The 24,926-nt window shown below is 35.2% G+C and overlaps 1 protein-coding gene across 2 annotated transcripts in view; it reads left to right on the top strand.

The window, feature by feature from the left end:
• LOC136029006 (nidogen-like) overlaps positions 1–24,926 on the top strand; it is a 258,905-nt gene that overhangs the window by 116,751 nt on the left and 117,228 nt on the right. For both annotated transcript variants that reach the window (XM_065707012.1, XM_065707011.1), the window contains exon 7: positions 11,505–11,705. In XM_065707012.1, coding sequence (XP_065563084.1) covers positions 11,505–11,705 — 201 coding nt within the window. The remainder of the gene's footprint in view (positions 1–11,504; positions 11,706–24,926) is intronic.

Genomic DNA, 24,926 nt, shown 5'->3' with positions numbered 1-24,926 from the left:
ATTAAGTTTCAAGAAACAATAAATCAACCTACAACAGATATCACGAAGAAAATATCAAGATAAATTAAGTTTCATGAACAAAATTCAGCACGCAACAGGTTCCATGAACAAAACCGGTTTCACGAAGAGAAAAATCAATGTACAAGTTTCCCGAAGAGAAAAATCAACATGCGACACGTTTCATGATGGAAAAACAAAAATAACAAATTCTTCGACGGCATAAATTAAGCTACATTAAGTTTCTTGTAGAAGAAATCTACAGGCAACAAGTTTCGCCAAAAAATCAATATCCATCATGTTTCACGAAGAAAAAACAATATGCAAGAAGTTTCACGAAAAAACATATTATAGTAACTTAAGTTTCACCAAAAAATAAAACAATATACAAAAGTTTCACGAAGAAAAAAATAAGATAAAAAAAATCAAATCGAAACAAGTTTCATGAACAAAACTGGTTTCACGAGAAGAAAAATCAAAATACAAGTTTCACAAAAAGATTAATCCACATACAACACGTTTCATGAAGAAGAAATAAAAATATGACAAGTTTTTCAAAGACATAAATTAAGATACAATATGTTTCTTGAAATGAATAATAGACGTGCATCAAGTTTCACGAAGAAAACATCAATGGGCATGACTTTCCGCGAACAAAGTGAAAACCAAGATAGCTTGAGTTTTAGAAAGGCATAAATCAATATACAGAAAGTTTTACATAGAAAAATATCAAGAAAAATTAAGTTTCAGGAACAAAAATCAGCATGCAACAAGTTCCACGAACAAAACCAGTTTCACGAGGAGAAAAATCAACGTCCATTTTTCACTATGAGGAAAATCAAAATGCACAAACCAGAAAAATCAATGTACTACTTTCACGAAGAGAAAAATCAAAATGCAATAAGTTTCACGAAGAAGAAATAAAAATATAAGAAGTTTCTCTAAGTTATAAATCAAGATACATTAAATTTCTTGAAAAAAAATAGCCCACAAGCAACAACTTTCACGAACAAAAATTAGCGTGCATCATATTTTAGGAAGAATAAACGAGCAGCCAGCAAGTATCACGAGAACAAAATATCATGATAAATTAGAACTCAAAATCAAAAATCAGGACGCAACAAGTTTCACGAACAAAACTAGTTTAACAAGGGGAAATCAATATACTTATTTCACGAAGAGAAAAATCTACATGCAACAAGTTTCTTAAGGAGAAATAAAATTTAACGAGTTTATCGAAGATATAAATCGAGATACATTAAGTTTCTTGAGAAAATAATCCACATGCAATGAGTTTCACGAACACAAGGCAGCATGCCTCGTGTTTCACAAAATAAAAACGAACATGCTTCAAGTCTCAAGAAAGAAAAAATCAATATAAAACGAGTTTCAATAAGAAAATATCGAAATAAAGAATTTCACGAACAAAAATTAGCATGCAATAAGTTTCACGATAGAAAACAGTTTCACGGGGGGAAAAAACAATGTAAAGGTTTCACAAAGGGAAAAATCAACATGCAACAAGTTTCTTCAAGAAGAAATGAAAATACAACAGGTTTTTTGGAGACATTAATCAAGATACATTAAGTTTCTTGAAGAAATTATCCAAATGTAACAAGTTTCACTAACAGAAATCAGCATTCTTCATGTTTCGTGAAAAAAAACAACATCTCACAAGTTTCACGAAGAAAAATATTATGATAAATTAAGTTTCACGAACAAAACTCAGCACACAAAAAGTTCCAAGAAGATAAACGCTTTCACGAGGAGAAAAATCTGTTTGCAAGTTTAACAAGAGAAAAATGAACATACAACAATTTTCATTAAGATAAAATAAAAATAAGTATCTTGAAGAGATAAATCAAGAAAAAATAAGTTACTTGAAGAAATAATCCACATACAACAAGTTTCATGAACAAAAATTAGCATGCATCATGTATCACGAAGAAAAAACCAACAAGCATCAAGTTTTACAAAGACATATCATGATAAATTATGTTTAACGAAAGAATAAATCAACATACAAAAAGTTTCCCTAGGAAAAATATAAAAATAAGTAAAGCTTCACGAACAAAAATCAGGTTTCACGGGGAGAAAAATCAATGTGCAAGTTTCACGAAGAGAAAAATCAAGATACATACAGTAATTTTTAGTTTTTAAAGTTAATTTTGTTGAAAAACTTACAAATGCCTTAAGTGTGATAATTTGTGCAAGACAGTGGTATAGTGTACCACAGTGACATGAATTGACATGGTGTATCTGTTGAGGGTGGCCTGTGGAAACAAGAACCATTTGATCTAAAACACATTATTACTAAGAAATTATTTAGAAAATGCCTTAAAAATGATGATGGGAGATGCTTGTTTGCTCTCATCACCAAAGTGTAGGAAACATCCGAACAATTTATTCGTTCTAGAAGGCGGGCAGGTATGCAATAGGTTATCATGTGGAAAGTATCCCCAAAATCATAATATTAGAGAGCACTTTCATATTCCACCTGTCTAGCACTCCATTCCATGGCAGCCTTATCGCTTTCAAATCCGAATGCAGAAAAATTCCTAGAGATTCCTTGAGAATAGAATAAAACCACCTTGAAAGAAAATGAAGTCTCTTAAAGTACTATATAACAACCCACGTGTGTGTTCCCTTCAGTTACAACCGAGGACACCTCGCTTTACTAGCGGACTTTAACAAGTCTTATTTGGTAACAACCAAAAGTAAACAAAACCCATTACGTAACGGTGGGGTTGGTTGCTAAGGCTCTAGTAGAATTGCTCGCTAGGGAACCCCGTTAGAATTTTTTGCTAGGGTTCGGTGTCTTGAAGTATGCCTACTAACGGGCTCCTGAAGTCTCTTGTGTTAAGCCAGATCGTGTCATCCTTAACATAAGTAAACATTCCCTATTGCATAATAACAAAAGAAATATTGAAAAACGTCATGAATCTAAGAAAATCCAAGAAATCTAAGAAAAATGTTTTGAATATTTGAAGAGCGCTGATTCGAAAGGAAATTAAAACTTCTAGTGCCCTTTTTAAGTGACAAAAGAAATGGATTCCCAATTCCCAAATCTATTTTTTCCAAAATTGTTTGATAAAAATTTTCAGATTGTCATTTTGTTCAGTAAGATCAAATAATTATATCTTTAAGTGTAAAATGACCCCCCCCCCCCATTAAAGTCCGTAGGGAGAAGCCTGTAAGTTGTTAAATTCGCCAATTGTTTACTTATAGTATTTATTATTGGGTTTTGGTTGGGGGTGTTGTGCTTGGGATGGATTTCTATAGGGAGAATCTTCCTTAGGGAGGTAAAAATATCGTGGGAAGACTTATTTTACAGGGAACATGTTACACTGGGGGGGGGGGGGGGGTTGACAGAATTAATCTACTAAATTCTATTTAATTGTCTTACATTCTCTTTGCCAAATTTTTCATATGGAGATTTTCCAGAGAATTGAAACGGACCTTCCTCTTCGTTTAAATTTTTGATGTTGCTCCTTACTTTGAGTTAATTTTTTTCTATGTAATCTCAGGAAAGGAATAATGTATCAAGCAGAGACTTTCACGAAAAGTTGAAACAGGTTGAAGACTAAATTGAGAGATACTATGCTTCAAGTTGTCGAAAGATCGTATCTGCATGTAATGGCTATGTTTCTTAAGTTAAAAATTTCAGAGGATGTTGAGGGGCTTACTGAATTAAATTAAATCATCAAGTGGTAATAAGTACATCCATATGATCAAACTGAGAAATCTGATTAACATCTAATTGTATGAAGATGAAACTTTTAGGGCCAGTTGAGTGTATTTCAAAATAGTCCAAATGGCGCCATGGGCATCCAAAGTTGCCCAAGGAGTGCATATTCAATACCTCAGAAGCTGCTAAAGGAATTCAGTGGAAACGCTCAGGCCATGCTCAGGTTTATGCTGGTCTATATTCGGGGTCGCGTCATCATAATGATCAGAAGGGGTCCAATCCTCTAGAGTCCCAAAGATCGAACAGATATTCAATTCCTTTATTTGAATAATATTATATTTAGTTACTATTAAAGGTGTTGGAACATTTTGCCCATAAAAGGAACAGAAAGCACAAATCGTTATTTTAAAGGAGAAAAAAAACAAGAAGACCTGACAAATTTTCCTTGGGAGTACAGACGTAGCTCTCTGTAATCTTTTTAAGTCTTGACGAATCAACTTGTTTAAATGATTTCTTAAATAATTGTCTATACTAACCTTTCATTATGTATAATCTATGTGATTTGAATTCACCTCTGTATCATAATGCTACCTGATAATGCTGCCTCTGAAACTCGAAAGCTCAGCCCATGAATTTCTTATAATTTGAACTTGATTGGCTATCTCAGAAACTTTAAGCAATAGTATTTTCTCCCCCTTTTGGGCAAAATTGTAGCTTTTAGCCATACAACGGCAGAAATGCCTCTTTTGTGTGGTTTTTTTTTTCTACTTAAAAAATAGAATAGAACTTCAAAATTCTGTTGAAATAAGTCTTCATCTATTTTTTCAGGATTACTGGTTTAATAGTATCACCACCGAGAGAAAAAAAAATCAAACAAAGAGGAATTTCGTATTTTTTGTCCGTAAGTCCTTGTAACCCTTGCAATTTCTGATACGCTGAGTGTTACAGTATAATTTTCATCAAGATAATTCATCCTTTCGCGGGTGTTTTTCACCGTTTTCAAACATGGGGAGCTTTTTTTATGACTCTTTTTGGAGTGTAACTTCAAAATCTACTATTAATAAACGTACCACTAGTAGTATATTTTGCTCCTTTTTTATAATCTGTTACGAAGAACTGTTTGAATTTTAATTTGGAGCTTGAAAAATCTCTGAGGTGATTCTTGGTTATAGAAGACTTGATTGGGAATTTTCATCAAGGTAGGGTGACTTTCGCAGGCTGCTTTCTTTTTCAAAAACTGTGCAAATTTACTTATGCCAATAGCTTCTAATGGACGCTTTAAATATTTTATAGATTTTACGTGTTTGGAATATAAATTAAATGGTAAATCCTTTAATATACGTATCTTTCCCAAACTTTAATTATTTAGAATTTCCATTACTGCTGGCACGGGTCGCTGTCTAATTGAAGCTTGTTTTCACGAAATGCATAAACTGTATCCAAGTTAGACACAAGGGTCATTAGTTTTTTCAATAATATTATGCTTCACAGTTATAAGAAAAGAAGATTGGGAAGGACTATTGTTGTTTTAAAGTGCTATATATATCCCTGTGCGAAACTAGAAATACTAATTAAACAAAACAGAAACAAGAGCTAAATTCAACATCAAGCTAATACAACTGTCTAATTACAGTGGCTCTTGCAGAAACACCAAATTTATTCTAATTATTTCTTTAATTAAAAGTTTGAATAAACTGCTAATTTAAATGAAAAAAGGGCTATTAATGACACTTTTACAAAATGAGTTGTGTGTAGATAAAGTGTTAAGAGAGTAATACTGCCGTTTTAGGAAGGAGAGAGGAAGTGATGGGTATATTTTCACGACTGAATAAATAAATAGGAAGTGTTGTAACAATCAGACATCTTTATTCCCGAGTTTTATATAATATGAACAGAAATTTTGTTCAACTGATTAATAGTGAATAAAGGTTGTCATCAAAAGAAATTTTTCAAAGAGAAGTAAATAGTTACATTAAGCCAAAGACGAGCAGAAATCATGTCAAATAAAACTGACCATAAATCAGTATCAATAAATAAATGAAACCCAAAACAAACTGAGTTCATAGTAGATAATCGAGTCAAATTTAAAACGAACAGAAATTACTCTAAGCAGAAGTAAGAGTAAAACCCCCTGCGCCCTCTAGAGTCCAGGAAGTTATTTGTGCGTTGCTGAAAACAACTTTCAATTCAAGCTGTGTGTTTTCAAAGTTTCATAACATCGACATTAAAAAGAGAATAAAAAACACCATAAAAATCAGGATTACTTGAAAGAATTTATGACTGTAGATAGACGGTTTAATATTTATTGATATTCATTCTTGAAAGTCTCAGCAATTTTGGATTTACGGATGTTTCAAAAGAGAAGATGTTTAAACTATATTTGTCTTTAGTAAAGCGCAAATGGTCAAAGAAACGGGTACCCTTAATTTTCCCTAGACAATTCCTGAGGAAAAAATTTAACAAATTTTCCTCTGCCTTTCGAAGTGTCAACGTTGCAAGACATTGCAATATCTACAGTTGAATGGGTTATTGGCTATTCTACTTTTTACTCCCCCATTGGATCCGCCATCTTTGCTAACAATGCTACCAAATTAAGTGAAGCTATCCACTTAATCGACTTCTTGTTATTCATTCTAACATCTTCACCTTTATTTACTCCTATTTGAAACGATTTCGTGCTCTTAACGTTAGTTTTCAACTCTATTATAGCACACTAAACTCTCAAAACAGCCAAAATTAATTCATGTGGCTAAAAAAAAATTATTTAGAACACACAAATCATCTTGGATAACGTAAGTCTAGGAAACTTTTTTTTATTCTTATTTGATTGTTTAATTTCGCAAGGTGTTTATCGTGTTCCTTAGGACAAAGTACATGAAAATAACCCATATAAATGGGGATCTGAAACATGGACTTAGGTACTGTTTTAGCTTCATTCAACCTAAGCGATAATCGAACCATCAATAGTCGTAATGTTCCTAGCTTACAACTAGCTAAAAAAAATTATCACAGGATAATTCGGTGGAAAATTTATCAAAAAACTCTCTAGGTGATTTTAAGCCTCCTTCATGCAACCAAATATGCTATCTAGATCCTAACGGTGCTGTTGACGAACGCCTTGTAGATTCTTTAAATTATGGTATTTCTCGTTACTAAATAGATGTGTTTCAAGAAATGTTGCAGGACACAAACAACTATGTCCAAAGGTTATATGAAAATGCGAGAAGTGGAGGATATAGTAATTCAAACTGCTGCTTCACTGAGACAACAGCCTCCAAACCTGCAGCTCTTTTTAAATGTACCATATGGTGTCAATTACAGATGGTTTAACCCTTCTGCATATAATGAAGTATGTGCTGTTCTTACTTTTAATGCTGACCATAGTTTTTTCTGTAATGAAATGGTTGTAAAACAGCTTGGCAAAAATATTGTCAATTTGAAAACACGAACAATTACGGATCCTATCGCTTTTTGACCTGAATACGCCAAAAAGCAATTCTTTGCAAGCCTTCACACACGACTAGCATAAGATAGGTTTTAATGCTTTATATTTAGGTGGGGAAAAGTAATATTACCGTTATTGATCAACATTTTACTGATCACTTGATCAACATGCTACTATGATCAACATTTTGAAGATGCCATAGATGTTGTAGGCTGCCTTAGACTCCTGGATGTCTTCATAATTACGACTTGCAGTCATAATTGGCCAGAAATTAAAGGAGCAGCATGTATCATATCTGATGATTATGAGCTCATCACAGGCCAATCTGATCAAGATTGTTCTGATCTTGTTGCTCAAATTGCAAAACAAAATTATGATGAAATAATCAATGATTTTGATGATAGACAGGAATTTGGAAAGGTAGCAGCACAAGTGTACACGATTCAATTTTAAAAAATGTGGACTACTACATATACATTTGCAATCGATCATGAGTCCTAGTTATCACATCTGTAATTCAGTCGAAAGAGTTTTAGTGTTAAAGTGGATGATTCATAATCCGTGTTGGAAGATTAATTAAAATAGAAAATTACAGCAGCGCTTTTTTTAAATACAATAGAATTCAGTTACATCTCTAGCTGAGGATGAAAAGTATCACCGTCGGTATGACCCCAACTTATACAGAAGTACCGAAGAAGAATTTTTGCATGACTCTGCTGTTTATCGAAGACAGTCCAATTATCACAGATTTTCTCGTGATAATCTTCATGTCTCCACAGATAATGGTTGTTTACTGAAAAATCTTATGTCATGTCAATGTTGAACATGTCGGCAGGATAGGTCCGGTAGATTATTTATATAAATACATAGAAAAAGGACATGACTGCGCATAAATAAAGATTGTCGAAAATCACGGTGTTTTGTTTACAACGAAGCACACCTATGTGGAGGGATGACGACTATTCTGTCATGGTATCCACAGGAAGAGTCATGTCGTTCAACGCTTAAATATGCATTTACCTGGGCAATACCGATTGCAAGACATCAGCCAAGCCCAAGAAGATTTGGTAGATATTGGACAGCAAGTTCCAATGGGGAAAGGGTATTTTACGCATTGCAAGGCATTGAAACAGAAGAAAAGAAATACAAAATTTGTCTATTATTCGGAAATTTCTGAAAACGTTAACTGGGATGAAAACGAGTACTTGGAACCCCGAATGTGTCCAATGCTTGTAATTGGTTGACATTTGCATCTTAAATTATTTAGCTCGTCCAGAATGCTTCCATTTGTGATTAATTCTCTATTATGTGAAAGATGCCACAAGTTTTGAAGATCTTCTTCAATATACAGAAAAGCATGCCAAGGTCTTGGCCTTGCATTTGACGATAAACAGTGGATAGATGTACTAGAAGAGTCAGTATTGTCCAAAATCCTTCGTTCAGGCTCTTGATTTTGAAGATCCTGCATATCTAAAGGGTGTTTCGGGAATGTTCAAAAACCAGTTGGTAGAAAATCCTATTATAATATATCTGAAGTTACTGCAATCAAACATGCTTATCGTATTTTTGTGTTCAAGTTAAATACGATGGCAAAAGAAGTTCGAAATTTTAATTTTTTCGTGGAAAGATATAGTATGGATGACATTAAGACCTACGAAAATGACAGAAATATAGAATTTCTAAATTCTCATGAATCAGCTGCTACTGGAGATGGTGTGTATTGGTTTCTGTAAGGAAAATAGGTTGAAATTGTAAACAACATTTTACAGGCTACAAAAAATCTTAAAATGTTGGAAAGAAATGTTTTTTCGTAGATGGACCACATTTTACCGGTAAAAATAGGAAACATCAGGTACAAGGCCGATTACGAATGTGATCTGGTATAATAATGTTAAAATTTCATAGAAAAGACAAGTACCATTCACAATGTGAAGTGCACACACACCGTCAACCCCGTGTGTTCCAGCCTAAAGGTGTTTGCAGTTACATCGCAAATACGATAAAGGTATTTACGACTAAAGGTTTTAAAGGTATTTGCGACTTAGACCAATATTAATCTCTGTGTATAGTCATTTTTCACATTCGTGCGATGCTGCTTGAGGGCTTTTTGTTAGTACATAAAGACATTTTAACACACCGGATTTAGAACGACCACTTTCCCTCTAAACTGAGAACCAGAACTTAACATCCTGACATGCTTTCACTTGCTTTAGATTCTTCGGGAACCCGGGGATTTCAGTATCTTTACGAATTTTCCTAGTAGTAGACTAAATGGCACGCTGATCTTCTGAAGTGTGGTGTCAAGCACTGTCCGGTAAAGCGGAAAATCGGCCTTTGACCAATCTTTTATTTCATGCCACTGTGAAGTACTTTTGGTCTTTAGAATACACACAGTAATATATGCTTCAATTGGGATGTGGTCGGAGGGGTGACTTCCCATTAGCACACTCACTGTGCCATTCACGTTTGGTGTACATGTGACATGGTCTATATTTGAGACTGAACTACTAGTATGAACAAACGTGAAGTCTTTGTCTTTTGGGAGCACACGATACCGACTTTCAAGTGCACTTAAGATCAGCTGGGACCGAGAAGACGAGTCGTCGATTAGATTATAGTGGTAGTCTCTGACTATGATACATTCCAGTTTGGACAACATAATAGTCTTGAGGCACTTTGCAAGAGCTCGCACTGCTTTTGAGAGTCGGTTATCCGAATCATCGTCGCTGTAGTTTGTAGGAAAGTAGACATTGACAATCACAATGTTCCCAACCTTTATAGCCATTAAGTTTTCAGCTGCATGAAGACTCTCGGAATCAAAGGCAGAACTACCTACGATGGCTAGTCCACCAGAAGGCCTCCCGTGTTGACAAGACTTGGCTGACACAAAATAAAATGTATGATTGTCTAAAAACTTGAGTAGGTCGAGGCTATCATTTGTCAGGAAATGTTCTTGGATGCACAGAATATCGTTACGCTGACATAGTTCTTCAATTACGGGGATTCTGTGAGACACACCTTCATTCGTACTCCAAGACACAATCCTAGTATTCTGTTCATTCATCAGAGCGTTTTTGTTTTCCGATTTGTTTTTGATTTATCGATTTGCTTTTATAGTCTTTCCCATGCTTGAAACATGTTTTACAATTTTACACGGGTATGAACTCGGTGTTTACTCAATGAATGCCAAAATGCCAGTGGGTATAAGAGATACCCCAATAAACAAGGGAAGTGTCAGTTTACCTTATCCCTGCAGTTTAAGGGAAGATATCCTGGCAGCTACAACGACGCTTGATATTTCTTTGTCTCTTACTGTACTTAGAGGTAAAAATTCATTTTGTTTCAGTTTTTTTTGGGGGGGGTGTACAAAACAAAATTAAAAAACGCAATAAACTTTGTTTATATTTTTTTTTTACATTTTTACGAGTCACGCCAACATTTTGGCCGTGGGTGGGTTGGAGGTTCCAAACCCACTACCCCTCCCCCCTAGATACGGCCTTGACAACGTATACAATTAAAAAACCACTGAAAAGTCCATCCCAACTCGCTAAATCCAATACATTTATTATGTGTTAATTATAATATTACTATTGATAATAGCTATTGACATCATGTACCGTTGAAGAAAGGTACTAAAAAATCCCCCCCCCCCCCCAATTTTTCAAATGCTCCGTATATATTATGTATATATTAATCCTAAGTAAATATTCTGACCTTCAAAAAACTTCCCGTTTTTCTGGTTCGTTTATTTTATTTATTTTTTTTGTAAGACGCTACTTTTTAAAATTCAGCAGTAACTAGAATGTACAACGATAAGTTTATCTAAGCTAGTTTTGTAGATATATTTTGTGGTATCTACAAAGTGATATTTTTCTTTAGTTTTAAGTTTCAACTTCGTTCTTGGCTTCTATAACAAAAACTTAATTGTTATTCCTTTATAAATATTTGTCAAGATCTGGTCACTTATTCAAGGGGTATTTCTCCTTAGATAAAATCAAGCAGATTTAATTTTATACTTTAGGTCTCGGATAAACTTCCAACCTAATCAAGTCTAACAAATCGTATTCAGATTCTTCACAAAATAAATTTAGTTTATCTCGTTTTGACATCATTTAAGCTCATTATCTGGTCATTTGGCTTAATATGGGATGTGGATCACCCATTGCTAGGAGTACACGAGTTTTTACACCTGAAATGAATCATAAGTCGTCCTTGTTTCTTTTTTTTCTTGAAACAAAGAATACGCTAGTGATGAAAAGATACATTGACTGTTATCATTCTATATGTATATATTAAAAGCAGAGTCTATTATATTTCATAGTTTAGCCACAAACGTTCCTTTTTAATCTTCAATAACGTTAGGTCTAATTCTAGGCGGTGTTTTCAACTCCACGTCAATTGTATCTTTCCCTGAAACAGGAAATGAGATTAAAATCAGCCATTATTTCATGGGCCTGGACGTTTATAATTATTTAGAAGTCCTTATTACCATTGATGGCACAATCCCGGCCTTGCCAGAAAACAGTAAAATAGAAATGCCCAGTCATGATGAATATTACACTTCTCCAGCGCGAGGTAAGACTTTCAACAACGTACCGTTAATTGTAGTCCTTATACCATAGTGTCAAAATTAATCTTCCTTTAATCCAATACCCTTCTTTATCTTTCTTCAATACCATCTAGAATGTCGATCAGTTTTTTGCTCTTGGTTCTTTTATACATTAAATTAAAAAAACAAGTTTTCTTTAACGGAAAGTAAGGAGCGGCATTAAAACTTAAAACGAACAAAAATTACTTCGTATATGAAAGGGGCTGCTTCCTCATCAACGTCCCGCTCTTTACGCTAAAGTTAGACTCTTTCTCTTAGCTCTAATTTTGAAAATAGTAAAAAAAAATTTTAGCGTAAAGAGTGGGGCGTTGATGAGGAAGCAGCCCCTTTCATATACGAAGTAATTTCTGTTCGTTTTAAGTTTTAATGCCGCTCCTTACTTTCCGTTAAAAAAACTTGTTTTTTTATTTAATTTCTGAAGGTTTTTGAATCAATGCATGTTTTGATTTTGGCTCTCCGCAGACGAATAATTAAAACGAAATTTGCATATTTATTTTTTTTGGCTAAATGGCTTTCTCATAGTTTTGGTCGAATGATTTTGAGAAAAAAGAGCGGGGGAGGAGGCCTATTTGCCCTCTGATTTTTTAGTCACTTAAAAAGGCAACTAGAAGTTTTAATTTTTTACGAATGTTTTTATTAGTAAAAGATATACGTAACTTACAAATTAGCTTACGTAGCGAACTTCTGTATTCTCATGTTTTTACTACATATATGAGGGGGGTTCACCCCCTCGTCAGTACCTTGCTCTTTACACTAAAGCTTAAATTTTGTCCCAGTTTCTTAAGAATGACCCCTGAATCACAAAAGCCGTAGAATAAATAGTTGAAATTACTAAAAATACTTTAGCGTAAAGAGCGGGGTATTAGGATGAGGTGAGCCCATCACATGCGTAATAATTTCTGTTCGTTTTAAGTTTTAATGCTTCTCCTTACTTTCAGTTGAAAAAACTTTGTCATGTTTGTTTTTTCATTGTTTTTTTTTTAATAATACTAGAAAATCCTGCACTCCCTTCATGAAAAATTTCTTCCCCCACAACAAATTCCTGCAAGGAAAGTTCCCCCAACACATCTCGCTCTTCTCGACACCCCCCCCCCTCAACCTAAAAATCCCCCCTGAAAACGTCTGTACACTTCCAAATAACCATTACTTTATGTAAACACTTGTCAAAGTTTGTAACTTGTAGCCCCTCCCACGGGGACTGTGGGGCATTAAGTCACACCCAAAGACATAGTTATAAGGTTTGTCCACTACGGTGAATAAAATGGCTATCTCAGAATTCTGATCCAGTGACTTTGGGAAAATAATTGGCGTGGGAGGGGGCCTTGGTGCCATCCAATTTTTTTGGTTACTTAAAAAGGGCACTAGAACTTTTCATGTCTGTTAGAATGAGCCCTCTCGCAAGATTCTGGGACCACTGGGTGGATACGATCACCCCTGGGGAAAAAATAAAACAAAAAAACAAACAAATAAACACGCATCCATGATCTGCCTTCTGAAAAAAAAATGCGAAATTCCACATTTTTATAGAAAGGAGCTTGAAACTTCTACCATAGGGCTCTCTGATACGCTGAATCTGATGGTGTGATTTTCGTTAAGATTGTATGACCCTTAGGGGGTGTTTCCCCTATTTTCAAAAATGAAGCAATTTTTTCAGGCTCGTAAATTCTGATGGGTAAAACTAATCTTGATGAAACTTATATGTTTAAAATCAGCATTAAAATTCGATTCTTTTGATGTAACTATTGGTATCGCAATTCAATCTTTTAGAGTTTTGGTTACTATTGAGCCGGGTTGCTCCTTAATACAGTTCGTTACCACGAACTGTTTGAAACCCTTTGATTTAGCATCGCCTATCCTAGATCCTCTTTGAATATCAGGTAATTGTGAATAATGTTGCCGATAGACAAGCACTGTCTAAGTAAAGAGCGAAGTAGGCCTTATGCATTAGTAATAATAATAATAACAGTTTATTGTTGCCCTATTTACATAAAAAAGACGCACTAGGAGGAGTATGAAGAAAAGAAAACGGAAAAGACACTGGCAAAAATCATGCGCAATAAGTGACAACTTGAACTTTTAAGCACTCGTTCAACAAAGATCAAATACTATCAGGCTTAATAACTTACAACACTAAGCACTTGACAGAAGACCGATCAGTAAAAAATTGGCAATTCTAGTATAGCAGTCAGCAATTCTAAGTTTTGGTTACTATTGAGCCGGGTCGCTCCTTAATACAGTTCGTTACCACGAACCGTTTGAAACCCTTTGATTTAGCAAAATCAAAATCAAATACTATCAGGCTTAACAACTTACAACACTAGGCACTTGACCGAAGACCGATCAGTAAAAAATTGGCAATTCTAGTATAGCAGTCAGCAATTCTAAGTCACAGTTCATCCATCTTTTGACAAATCTCAAACAAACTGTACCATCAAGAAATGTAACTATTACAAGTCAAAATAGGGATACTGAGAAAATACTTGCAAGGATTAAGGAACAACGATGGGATTTGCTTTTTTCAGAACCATTATTTTTTCTTTTTTTCAATGACACTTTGTATGGAGTGAGTTGTCAAAGAAACATTAGAGGGGTTCATTCAGTTGCAAATAAAAGTTCTAGTGCCCTTTTTAAGAGTCAGAAGCGATCGGAGCACGAGTAACCCCCCATGCCGTTTAAAATTTAAAACAGTCATTTGGTTTAGCATAATGAAGAGGTCAAATAACTATGCCACTGGGAATGACAAGACCCCTACAGCCCTAGTGGGAAGGGATGAAAGTCCTGCAATTCGTCCAATGCTTACGTATAGTACTTGTTATTGAGAAGAAGCGATAAGAAAGCTCATAAGCCAAACTGACCAGACATGACAACAAACAACAAAGAGAGATAAAACTCCACAAAAAAAAACAAGAGCTAGGAGCTCATATGGCACTTTTAACGAGGCCGCGCGAGCCAAGAGCCAAGAACTCATATGGTATCAGGTCTAGCAAAATTCTAGGAATCAATAGATTGATTTAAAATGAAAATCAGATGCTTAATGCCAGGATTTAAAATAAGAGCTCTGAGTCACGAGGTCCTTCTAAATATCAAAATTCATTAAGATCCAATTAACCACACGTAAGTTACAAATATCTCATTTTTCTAATTTTTCCTCTCCCTTCAGCCCACCAGATGGTCTAATCGGGGAAAACGACTTTATCTAGTCAATTTGTGCAGATCCCTGACATGCCTACGAATTTTCATCCAGAAGCACCAAACTCGCCAAAGCACTGAACCCCCCCCCCCCTAACTCCTCCAAAGAAAGTGGATCCAGTACGGTTACGTCAATCACGTATCTACGGCATTTGCTTGTTCTACCCACCAAGTTTCATCCCGATTTCTCCACTCAAAGGGTTTTCCAAGATTTCCGGTTTCCCCCTCCAACTCCCCCCAATGTCAACAGATCTGGTCGAAATTTGAAATAAGAGCTTTGAGACATGAGTTCCTTTTAAATATCAAACTTCATTAAGATCCGGCTACCCGTTCTTAAGTTAAAAATGCCTAATTTTTTCTATCTCAATTTATCAATATCTCTACTCTAAGCGTTCTCCAAGATTTTTGTTTCCCCCTCCAATCCCCTATGTCTCCTGATCTGATTCGAATTGAAAACTGAGCATCTGAGACATAAGATGCTTCTATATATCAAGTTTTATTAAGATCCCATCACCCATTCGTAATATAAAGATACCTCAATTTTCACGTTTTCCAAGAATTCTAGTTCCCCCCTCCAACTCCTTCCAGTGTCGTCGGATCTGGTCGGGATTTAAAACAAAATCTTTAAAGCACAAGATCCTTCTAAATATTAAATTTCATTAATATCTGATCACCCGGTCGTAAGTTACAAATACCTCATTTTCCTAATTTTTCCGAATTACTCCCCCCCCCAACTCCACCAAAGAGGGCGGATCCTGTCCGGTTATGTCAGTCACGTATCTTGGACACGCTTTAATTCTTTCCATCAAATTTCGTCCTAATCTCTCCCCTTTAAGTGTTTTCCAAGATTTCCGCCCCCCCCCCAAATGACGCTGGATCCGATCGGGATTTAAAATAAGAGATCTTTGTTACGAGTTCCTTCTAAATATGAAATTTCATTAAGATCCGATCACTCCTTCGTAAGTTAAAAATATCTCATTTTTTCTAATTTTTCAGAATCAACCCTCCCGTCCCAACTCTCCCAAATAGAGCGGATCCATTCCGGTTATATCAATCACGTATTTAGAACGCCTGCCAAATTTCATCGTCCTAGCTTACCTGGAAGTGCCTAAACTAGCAAAACTGGGACCGACAGACCGACAGAATTCGCGATCGCTATACGTCACTTGGTAGATACCAAGTGCCATAAAAAAAACCTCAAACGAGACTCTCTACTGCCCGCAGTCTCGTTTGAGGTTTTTTTTGTGGAGTTTTACCTCTCTTTGTTGTTTTTTGTCATGTCTGGCCAGTTCGGCTTAAGAGCTTTCATTCGTCAAGCTTACGGGCAACAATTAGCCGCTTCTGTCAATTGTTATTTTTCTTTGGTTAAAAAACATGCAACTTTGTTAAATCAGCAAATTGCCGAGGACGCCTAGTTTAGATACAGGCGAAATATCCGTGTTATTTTAGTCTTTTCTCTCTACTGGCGGCAGTCTCGTTTGAGGTATTTTTTTGTGGAGTTTTATATCTCTTTGTTGTTTGTTAAGAAGTGAAACATTTGATCCTTGGTGTCCAATAAGGCAAGGGGTATTGAGGTGAAGCTTTTAAGGAATGTCACAGGGAGTACTGAAGAAAATCAAAATACACTATGCGCACACAAGCTGTCAAAAGGGCATGTTTCAGGAACGACTCAGGGTATTAAGCTGGTGCTTTCAGAGAATGATGAGGGGGATGTCCAATTGACCACTGCTACTACTACTTAGAATGTCACAAGAGGGCTCATTCTAATGGAAATGAAAAGTTTTAGCGCCCTTTTTAAGTGACCAAAAAATTGGAGGGCACCTAGGCCCCCTCCCACGCTCATTTTTTCCCAAAGTCATAGGATCAAAATTTTGAGGTAGCCATTTTGTTCCGCATAGTTGAGAACCATAATAACTATGTGTTTGGGGATGACTTACTCCCCGACAGTCCCTGGGGGGACTGCAAGTTACAAACTTTGACCAGTGTTTACATACAGTAATGGTTATTGGGAAGTGTACAGACGTTTTCAGGGGGATTCTTTTGGTTTGGGGGGTTGGGTTGAGAGGAGGGGGCTATGTGGGAGGATCTTTCCTTAGAGGAATATGTCATGGGGGAAGAAAAACTCAATGAAAAGGGCTGAGGATTTTCTAGCATTATTATAAAAAAAAAAACAATGAAAAAATAAACATGAAAAAGTTTTTTTAGTTGAAAGTAAGGAGTAGCATTAAAATTTAAAACGAACAGAGATTAATAAGCATATGAGAGGTTTTAAAAATACTTTAGCATAAAGAAAGAGGTATTTAGGAGGAGATAAATACATCGCTCTTTATGCTAAAGTATTTTTAGTAATTTCAACTACTAATTCTACGGCCTTTCTGATTCAGGGGTCATTCTGAAAGAATTGGGACAAAACTTAAGATTTAGCATAAGGAGCGAGGTATTAACGAGGGGACAAACCCCCCTCATATATAATAAAAATATAAGAATATAAAAGTTTGTTACGTAAGTTAAGTCTTAAGTTACGTATATTTTTTACAGATAAAAACGTCCGTTAAAAATTAGAAGTTTTAGTTGCCTTTTTAAGTAACCGAAAAATTGGAGGGCAACTACGCCTCCTTCCCCGCCCCTTATTTCTCAAAATCGTCTGATCAAAATTAAGAGAAAGCCATTTAGCCAAATAAAGAATTAGTATGCAAATTTAATTTTAATAATTTATGTGCGGAGAGCCAAAATCAAACATGCATTAATTCAAAAACGTTCAGAAATTAAATAAAAAACTATTTTTTTTAACTGAAAGTAAGGAGCGATATTAAAACTTAAAACGAACAGAAATTACTCCGTATATGAAATGGGTTGTCCCCTCCGCAATCCCTCGCTCTTTACGGTAAAGTTTGACTCTTCGCCATAATTCTAATTTTTAAAACAATAAAAAACTTTAGCGTAAAGAGCGAGGCGTTGAGGAGGGGAAAACCCATTTCATGTACGGAGTAATTTCTGTTCGTTTTAAGTTTTAATGTCGCTCCTTACTTTCAGTTTAAAAAAAACTAGTTTTTTTTATTTAATCACTTGTTAAGGACCAAATGCCACACTCGTATTGTGAACAAAGCAAAAAAAACTCTTAAGCTATCTCGCTCAAAATAAACATGTACAAATTGGTGACACAAAATTATTTTATAATCCACGGCTTGATTTACAAATCAATTGATTTGGCATTAGATTGAATTGCAAATCGTAAGAGACTTGAATCATTTGGTAGTCTCATTCGGGTGAATTTTTAAAGTCATCAAGCTTTTCATTTCCCGCCCTTTTTTCTGGAGGGGCTGATCCTTAAGAATTTCAAAAATATGATCTGAGTCATTGAGAAAATCTTCAACAAATTTGTTCATTTTTCATCTGTGACATTCAGCCGCTCGTAAGGAACTAAACTTTCCTCAGGTAGTGATTAAATATTCGTGGTTTTCATAAACAGGGTTAAGCATTATTTCATGGAATTCACACGATAAAAACATCGTTTATATATTATTATAAGAGCATATTCTCAATGAGATTTCGTTTTTGGGGTGTATCTCTCCCAGCCAAAAATAATATACTAGAAATTGATGCAGAAGGGCTTAGACGCAAGTTAAAGGTCAGATACCGTCTAGATACCGTCTGCCTCTCAGGTTAAAGAAACACATATGCTTGCATGCATGAATAAAAACGTTCGCAGTAGGCCATATAAGAATCTGGTGTAAAAACCTCTACCTCCGACCGATTAAGAGGGATTTCGGTTGCTGCTTAGCGATTTGCTGTATAAACTATCTTCCTAAAGAGAAATGGAAAAACCTACCAAAAAATATAAAGCATGGAAAAACCTACCAAAATATATAAAGCAGCTCTCCATAGGGAAATATGTCAGGAAGGACCTGCCAGAAAAAGTAAGTGGTTCTCCATGGGGAAATGTGTCAGGATGTCAGGAAATGACCCCACTCCCTCTAATAACATCCCCGGGTACTCCCTAAAAGCTTAAACTTAAGCCCTCGAGCCGTGCCAAGAATATTCCAGATGCGCCATTTTCATTACCTGGCATTACGTAATGTCTCTTTATTTACCCTGTGACTTAAACGAGATAAGAGCATAGGTACCGTAAGAGCTTATGGTATAAAAATCGTTAGATGGGGGAGAAAAGTCTTTGGAGTCTTTGGAAAAGCGAATCGGATATATACAAGACAATCCAATTCATTGTTTTAAAAATAAATCAAACTGCAAAAAATAAGTAAATTATAACTTAGTTAGTAATTTGGCTAGTGTCTAAACCCTAAGTACAGATATTACTTACCAATAAACCCTATATTGGTCACATTAATTCATATCTAGCCTTTAACATCAAGAAGCTCACAGTGACAGCAGTTTAGGATTCTTGGTTCATTGCCGGCAATAGATTTTATTTTTCTGATTTTCTCCATAGTTTTATATGTTTTTTCTCTTTCGATTATTCTGTTCTCCACTCTTAGACACGAAACGGTCATTACAGTCAGTACTTGCCATTTTCTACTCCTCAGTACACTGCTGCCTCAGAATTTTGCATGGAGAAGGGGGGCTCTGGGACCAGGTCTAACAGCCTCATGAACTAATAAACTTATAAACTTATGAGCTATAACATAATTGTCTATAGTTTTTTTTGTGGTTTTCGTTATATCAGTGTCACTTGCCATTCCTCTTTAAGAATTTTGTATGATAAATAAATAATAATGACCTCTCAGCCCGGAACCTCGAATAACTTCAGTTTTAACAATTTGTCTCCATAATTTCCGGTGGTATAAACTTGACTTGAAAGAATATTAGCATCCCTGAAGGAAAAGAAAGAAAATGCCTCTTGTGCACGTGAACAAGTGCTAGTTGTTTTCTTCTCTTTGAAAATAACAAATAAATAATAAACTCTGGAAGTTTTCACAGAACGTTTTAAAGGTCCCATCAGCAGGAGAATTAAAAATTCCCACGTCAATACATTATTAAATCGCATATCAATTTACTAGTTTCAGTTTATCGATGTTAGCAAAGAAAGGAAACAGTTGTTTCTATGGTGTTGGTATTTCTTGCAATTATATTGAACATCATTATATAATGACGGAAATTGGAGAGAAAAGTGTTTCGTTCACCAGCTCTTAGTTGAAATCAATAGAGAAGAGCTGACGCTTCTTAAACATCAATTATTGTTTGTGAAGTTGTTTGTACAGGAGATATTGGAAGAGCAATGACCTCATTCGTAGTGCCAGAGCGACATTAACAGGAAAATAAATTAATAAGTAAATAACTAAGTTGAAACTCAAAACGAATAACAATTACTGCTTCTTAAATTATACTTAAATAAACATCACATAAACAGATCATTAGTCATAGCTGCAACCTTGTAAAGGGTGAACTCGGCAAATAATAACCAAAAGAACTGGCCTGAAACCGCTAAAAAATGCCGTCGGATCTAAACAAAACTACATTATTCAAATGGTCTTGGCCGAAAAATTTTATAAGGGAAATTTACAGTCCCTCGGCTTGAACAATACTAGGAAAAACTCTTGGCTTGAGTAACAACTTCTCAAACTCGTGACCTATCTAGATCTTTTTGCCAGGTCAGAAAATCTCAGGAAGCGAATTTCAAAAAAAAAAAAATGGAGCCATTTTCGAGAAAAATTTAACATACATATATATGAAATTACTGCTTGTTTAAAGATATAAGTACTAGGAGATATATATATGTTTAAAGATATATATATATATATATATATATATATATATATATATATATATATATATATATATATATATATATATATATATATATATATATATAAATATATATATATATATATATATATATATATATATATATATATATATATATATATATATATATATATATATATATATATATATATATATATATATATATATATATATATATATATATATATATATATATATATATATATACATACTAGCTGTTGGGGTGGCGCTTCGCGCCACCCCAACATCTAGTTGGTGGGGCGCTTCGCGCCCCCCCAAGCCCCCCAGCGCGCATAAGTCGTTACGCGCCATATTAGTTACGCGCCATTGTAGTTGTGTCCCTATGTCCCACCTGTGAATAGATATATATATATATATATATATATATATATATATATATATATATATATATATATATATATATATATATATATATATATATATATATATATATATATATATATATATATATATATATATATATATATATATATGTTTTTAACTACGTAAAACTTGCGAATATACAACATTCTTTGCTGTCCCATTGTCTGTGCATATAAATAGATTGTCAGGTTTACCGACTCTTGAACATGCAACATATAATGGTCCATGGGAAAACAATCCGTATTCCGATATATACCTCATGATTCTAATGATTGCCCTTGAGCTTTGTTGATGGTGATTGCTAATCGACGATTCCCTGTGTCGCCGTCGTCATTTATATATCCCCCTGTGCCCCCCGGCGTCCCCGTTGTAGTTGTGTCCCTGTGTCCCGGTCGTCATTTATATTCCATGTGTCCCGGTCGTCATTTGTGTCCCGGTGTCCCAGTCTGTGATTTCTCTTTGAGTGTCCCGGGCGTCATTTATATTCCTTGTGTCCCGGTGTCCCGGTCGTCATTTGTGTCCCGGTGTCCCGGTCTGTATATACATTCGTTTTTGAATTGGTTTTTTTTTTTTAGTTTTTAGTTTTTTACCTTTTTTAGTTTTTTTAGTTATACATTATGATTCTAATGATTGCCCTTGAGCTTTGTTGATGGTGATTGCTAATCGAACATTCCCTGTGTCCCCGTCGTCATTTATATATCCCCCTGTGCCCCCCGGCGTCCCCGTTGTAGTTGTGCCCCGGTCGTCATTTATATTCCCTGTGTCCCGGTCGTCATTTGTATCCCAGTGTCCCGGTCTGTATATACATTCGTTTTTGAAATGGTATATGATGAAATAAATTTTTGTATTTTTCCCCTTTTTGTCTTTTTAGTTTTTTTTTTGTTTTTACTTTTTTTTAGTTTTTTTTTCTTTTTTCTTTTTTTTTCTTTTTATTTTGTTTAGTTTTGTTTTTCTCCTTTATTTTTCATTTTTTTTCCTTTTTTTTCATTTTTGTTTTTTTTTTAGTTTTTTAGCTTTTTTAGTTTTTTTTATAAGTTTTTAGTTTTTTTTTTCTTTTTAGTTTTTTTGTAGTTTTTACCTTTTTTTAGTTTTTTTAGTTTTTTTTTTTTACTTATGTCCTGGTCGTCATTTATACTCCCTGTGTCCCGGTCGTCATTTTTGTCCCGGTGCTTTGTTGATGGTGATTGCTAATCGAACATTCCTTGTGTCCCGGTCGCTTTCTCTTTGAGTGTCCCGGTCGTCATTTATATTCCCTATGTGGCGGTGTCCCGGTCGTCATTTGTGTCCCGATGTCCCGGTTTGTAATTTCGTTAGTCGAAGAGTCGACACAGAAACATGACGTCACCTGATCCACAAACAGACAACTTATTTATATATATATATATATATATATATATATATATATATATATATATATATATATATATATATATATATATATATACTAGCTGTTGGGGTGGCGCTTCGCGCCACCCCAACACCGAGTTGGTGGGGCGCTTCCCGCCCCCCAAGCCCCGCCGCGCGCGTAAGTCGTTACACGCCATATCAGTTACGCGCTATTGTAGTTGTGTCCCTGTGTCCCACCTGTGAATATAGATAGATTTATATATGTGTTTCAAACTACGTAAAAATTGCGAATATACAACATTTTTGGCTTTCCCACTACTGGGAGCTTTCCGTTTCCAATTGCCAGCAATTGATCTGAAAATGTTTGACCAGAGTCATCGTTTTGCAATCGGACACGCATATTTGTAGTTAATTTTAATATTTTTACGTGTGCCCATAAATTAGAATTTTTCAGGCAAGCATTCATTTCGTCTGCAGGAGTTAAACTACGTAAAAATTGCGAATATACAACATTCTTGGCTTTCCCATTGTCTGTGCATATACAAAGCCGTATGTACTAATAATGACGTCATATGCAAACGCTCTTTTTACAAACAAACATGCATACACACAACTCGTTTTCATATAGATAGATAGATAGATAGATACAATACAAATTAACTGCGTAAAACTTGCGAATATACAACATTTTTCGCTGTCCAATTGTCGCTGCATATAAATAGATTGTCAGGTTTACCGACCCTCGAACATGCAACGCACAATTGTCCATGGGAAAAACAATCAGTATTAAGATCTATACCACATTTTTCTAATGATTGACCTTGAGCTTTGTTAATGGTGATTGCAAATGCTAATCGAATTGGGAATTGCAATCTTTTAAATTGAAAAGGCAGATCCGTTGGAATCATGGGAATGCGAGGAATAAGAACAGCCTCACCCTCAAAAGGCCCTGTCAAGATTGTGGCCTCTATTAGGTTTTCCATTGTTTTTTTACGGTCGCGTGCCATTGCAAAGCTTTGGTGGGTTGATATATTATTATAATTTTTTAGAATATTCGGAAATACTTTTTCAATCAATTCATTTTTGGACGTCACTAAATTACAGAAATCAGCAGGTAGTTGTATACGTCCTGAAATTGAGTCTATCCTATCCTATCATAAATGTCTTTTTGTTCCGACGTTAACTTGGAAATGTTATTTTGTACATACGACAATAGATCATTCGTACTATAACTTTTTTCACGATTCAATTCTACACATGTCGAAACAGCAGCGATACGGTTAGGTGAAGGCATTCCCGAATCCTGAAGAGGTTTGTTTGCCATACGTACGCACAAATCTTCTATAATAACTAAAGTGTAGTTATAAATTTCTGATGTAAAATCAAAAGTCATATCTAACGTCTCTAACTGTTTTCGATGGAGTATATCTTCGGACATTTTTTACTTATATTTTTCCCACAACTCTGTAGGAGCTGATGGAGAGCAAGTTGTTAAAATGATGCCAAACAATGCACGAATTTGACTTGGGGTTGACGTTTCGCACTAATGGGGAATATGGAACAACCCACTGGTTATCTACTTCGATGGTGGTACCGTTGCCATTGTAGGTTCTTCAGTCATTTTACAATTAGAAATTTCTCTTTCAACGGTCTTCTTACAATTAAAAATTTGTCTTTGAACGATATTCTTAAATACCTGTGTCCTGGTCGTCATTTATATTCCCTCTGTCCCGGTCGTCATTTGTGTCCCGGTCTGTAATTTCTCTTTGAGTGTTTTTTCTTTTTAGTATTTTTTAGTTTTTTACATTTTTTCTTTTTTCAGTTTTCTTTTTCTTCTTTATTTTTCAGCTTCACTATTAAATACATATCGCCCAACCCTTGTTTTTTTAACTAAAATCTGGTAGGCACTGATGACCTTATCCAAGTCAAAATCCCAAACCCAATCATGATCGCTATCATTTTCAGTTTTGATATGTTTTGACTCTCGCTGTCCAGGTGGATATTCATCTAACTGCGCGGTTTTGCGTTCTTTAGCCTCAAGCCTGTTTCCTTGCTATTCTTTTGATTCCTCGGCACGCTTTCTTTTCTGACTTTCTCTATCAGCAGCAAGTTTTTTGGCATAGACTCTTTGAGCATCTTCATCGGCTTTTGCCATTGTAAGTTCATCAGTCATTTTAAACTTAAACATTAATAGATTTCTACGTGAACATATATGTCTTAAATATCTTTAATGACGTCACCGTCATAGCAAAAATGACGACAACTAACTTCATGACGTCAGCCGACACAGAAACATGACGTCGCCTGATCCACAGACAGACACACAGACAGACAACTTATTTTTATATATATAGATACTGGATTTTCGATTTGGGCTCCAAACGACGTCATTTGGAAACATGAGTTGTATTTTCTGATTTTTGACAAAAAACGCTTAGATTCTGACGTAGTTCCAGTAAGGAAAGTCTTCAATGGCTCTGGTGGTGCAGCCAATAGAGGAAGTTTAA

The sequence above is a fragment of the Artemia franciscana genome, chromosome 7 (genome assembly GCF_032884065.1).
Source record: "Artemia franciscana chromosome 7, ASM3288406v1, whole genome shotgun sequence".
In the NCBI taxonomy this organism is placed as follows: domain Eukaryota; kingdom Metazoa; phylum Arthropoda; class Branchiopoda; order Anostraca; family Artemiidae; genus Artemia; species Artemia franciscana.
This window is presented reverse-complemented; position numbering and strand designations above follow the sequence as displayed.